This window comes from Marmota flaviventris, assembly GCF_047511675.1.
Source record: "Marmota flaviventris isolate mMarFla1 chromosome 5 unlocalized genomic scaffold, mMarFla1.hap1 SUPER_5_unloc_2, whole genome shotgun sequence".
In the NCBI taxonomy this organism is placed as follows: Eukaryota; Metazoa; Chordata; class Mammalia; order Rodentia; family Sciuridae; genus Marmota; species Marmota flaviventris.
In genome coordinates this window covers 356,799-360,344 of record NW_027287680.1, presented here as the reverse complement: position 1 = coordinate 360,344, position 3,546 = coordinate 356,799, and the positions used below count along the sequence as shown (strand labels likewise).

Sequence of the window (3,546 nt, the reverse complement as noted above, 5' to 3'; positions counted from 1 at the left end):
CTTGAAGTTTCTACAGTTCAAGTAGCTGTGGGCTATAAGTATAAATTACACACAGGATTTGACAAAATAGAATAAAAACAAAGTATACAAGCAACAATATTTTTTCATGACACATGTAGACATGATAACTTTTCAATATCAGTATAAAATATTTTATATTGACTAACAGATATAAGAACATATAATGTATTTTATTTGCAATTATTACGATACAAAATAATATGTAATTAATATTTACATTGTTAATATTAAATGGATTTTAACATATTCAATTAAAGATATTGTTAGTATATTAATTTATAATTATCAATATATTATTTCAATTAGTTTTACATATGTGTCACTAGAAAGCTCTAATTACATACAAAGATCTCACTATACACCTATTGGTCAGCTATGATCCAGCATGTTCCAGTCTGCATGGAGAGAAGCCATACAGAGGAGTAGGGACAGCCATGCTCACTCCTTCCTGGGGGAGAACATCCCACACACTCTTCCCATGGCCCCCAGCACCTCCTTGTTCCTCAGGCTGTAGATGATGGGATTGAGCATGGGGGTGAGGATGGTGTAGAAGACTGCAAGGATCTTATCCTCTGCTGGGGAGCAGAGAGTCTTGGGACGGAGATAAGTGTAGACAAAAGGAGCATAGTAAAATGTCACCACGGTTAAATGTGTGGAGCATGTGGCGAAGGCCTTTTTTCTCCCCTCTTTTGAGCGCATGTGGAAGACAGCATAAAGGACCCGTCCATAGGAAACAGTAATACCAAGGAAAGGAAGGAGGAGAAACACAACTGTGCTCACAAACACCATGTACTCATAGACCCAGGTGTCCATACAGGCCAGATGAACCATGGCTGGGACATCACAGAAAAAGTGGTTGATGGCCCTAGACCTGCAGTAAGGAAGATGAAGGATGTAAAAAGTGTGTGAAACAGAGTTGATGGAGCCCAGTGTCCAGGACCCCAGGATCATCTTCAAACACATCCTTTTACTCATGCGGATGGGGTAGTGGAGGGGGTGGCAGATGGCCACAAAGCGGTCATAGGCCATGGAGGCCAGGATTAAACCTTCTGATCCAGCCATGGTCAGGAAGAAGAAGCTTTGCACACCACAGCCCAGGAAGGAGATGCTCTTCTGGCCAGAGAGTAAGTTGATGGCCATCTTGGGGACCGTGGAGGAAATATACATCAGGTCCATGAGGGAGAGCTGGCTGAGGAGAAAGTACATGGGAGTGTGGAGCCGTGGGTCCAAGAAGATGAGGGCAGTCATCCCTGAGTTCCCCAAACAGGCGAGAACAAACACAAAGATGATCAGGAGCAAGAGAAGTAGGCCAGTTTGGTTTTGAGGAAACAACCCCAATAAAGTAAAATCATTTGAAGTTTCATTCCATCTTTCCATGGAAATGTACTCTATAATTTCCTTTAAAGAACAACAACAACAAAAAAAAAAAAACCCTAAGTAATAATCATAGTAAAACAGGAAAGGAGAATAATAGAAATTAAGTTTATTAGTGTTTTTTAGAGTGAGTTATTATTATTCCTACAACACTGCAGTTATTATTATTCCTACAACACTGCAATCCAACATTCAATGGATTTTTTTCAAACAAGTATCTTTATGCTTCAGATAATGAATTTTATGTGTAGCAGTAGCTAATATGTTTCTATTTCCATATTTTTATTGCTGCATTATAATTGTACATAATGATAGTACTTGTCCACTCACACAATGTGACTACATAATGTGGCTTATATCCCTCTCTGGAACTGTTTCTGCTGGGTAGGAGCATTCCTAGGACTTTGCACCAGGCTCAGTCCCAGAGGAAGCCAGGATCCTGCTTTCCCAGCTCCCCAACTCAGCACTCAGGTTCACCACAGACATGGCCTGTGGGGTGCAGAAGTTCCCTGTGTGCTTGAGTCTGCATCCTCAGTGACCTCGCCTCCTCCACACCTTTAGTGCCTGCTCTCCCCTCCCCACTGGCACTGCTACAGCTGAGTAAGCCAGGGTCTTCTCCCAGAGCTGTGCTGCTCACCTCCTAAATAGAAGCTGCTCTGCTGGCCCTTAAAGTGGGCCACCATCCAAAGCATTGCTTTAAAACTGTGAAGGTATTATGACCCTAAAAGATCACCCTAACTGTAACATGTTCCTTGGTTATTGTCTCTTTCCTAATGAGGTTTCCATCTGTGGAAACTTTACAAGCTTAATATCAAACATGTAGGATTTCTTATATATTATCCTTTTCTTCAAGTAAGCAAATTACACGTGATGAAATTGACAGAATAAACAATATACAATAATTCCATTCTATATTCACAGTGGCAAGCTAGAAGTAGAACAGTAACAGAAATGTAAGCTGGGTGTGGTTAATAGAATACACACATAGACACAGAGGAAACTTGGAGATGACACCATTTAAATGAAGTTTTCTTCACATTACTGCATTTTTAAAATCCAAATTATTGCATTAAAGTTTTCATTTCCCAGATAATAATAAGAATTCATGGATGTGAAGAATAACATTCTCAAATTCAGGTATTACTGGACTCAGACTTGACATCATATTTTTAGTCATTCCATGATAGAACAGTTAGTAACTGGTAAATGATTTACCAAAGTAATTTGTGTAATTATTATTGTCCTTCATAAGCTCAGGCCTAATTCCATACATCAGTCTAGGTCAGGCACATGGACCTTGGGGAGGATGTTTCTTTCTTCTGTTCCTGTGGTTTAGTTTCCCAAGGTGCAGGCAGGAGGTGACTCTGCTGCTGAGCTGTTCACTAGGAAGGAGCCTAAGCAGAGGCACTTCCTGACTCTAGCTAAGGAAAGGGAGCTACTGATTGTAGCTCATACATGTGTGTACTTGCCCTCCTCAGACTTGATTATGATGGGAAAGTAAAACAAAAATGAGAAATTTTAAAAAAGCAAGATTTAAAGAAAAATGAGCCAGTTCCCTTCCTAGATTGTTTTCATGCTGCGGTCTTTTCTTGGGAATGTGCAATTGTACCCCAGCTCCTGACAGCCTCTCTTCTTCTCTTTATAATATCTCAGCTGACAATTGTGTTTTAACCCTTGTTTAACCTCCCAAATATTCATAGAAAAATATTGACACACTCCTTATATTTCTGGTATGTTTTTGACTTCTTTGCGCATCAAGTCTTAGTAGACTTTCAACTTTAGGTTTCTGCTTTTCCATCTCAAGGAAACAATGATACCACCACCTGTTGTGGATGTTAATTTGGATTAATAGTTTTTTTAACAGGAAAAGAGAACAATTAATAGTTTGTTGGCACTCTTCATCTTAATAACTTAAAAGCGGTTTCCTGGATACAAAACACAAATAAAATAGAAAAGGAGAGCTTGGAACATAAAGAAGGGATACGTTTTGAGAGCTGTCAGGTTGACAAGCAATGAGAGTGAAAAAGGCACCATCAGGAAGCCAACAGGAGTAGAGCATCACTGCACCTGAGGAAGTGACAGGATCACAGGTCCCTGGCATCCAGCATGGCCTAGAGACAAATCTCCTGAGCCTACAGAGAAAGAAAACCA

General features: G+C 40.1%; 1 protein-coding gene across 1 annotated transcript; it reads right to left on the bottom strand.

Annotated features, from left to right (window-relative positions):
• Positions 1-459: 459 nt before the first annotated feature.
• Positions 460-1,398, bottom strand: LOC139703677 (olfactory receptor 2L13-like). Its single transcript, XM_071607150.1, has one exon. The coding sequence runs from the start codon at positions 1,396-1,398 to the stop codon at positions 460-462; it is 939 nt and encodes a 312-aa protein (XP_071463251.1).
• Between the last annotated feature and the right edge of the window lie 2,148 nt (positions 1,399-3,546).

Coding starts and splice junctions, on each gene's coding strand:
- LOC139703677 (XM_071607150.1), bottom strand. CDS start 1,398: ATGGAAAGATGGAATGAAACTTCAAATGATTTTACTTTATTGGGGTTG.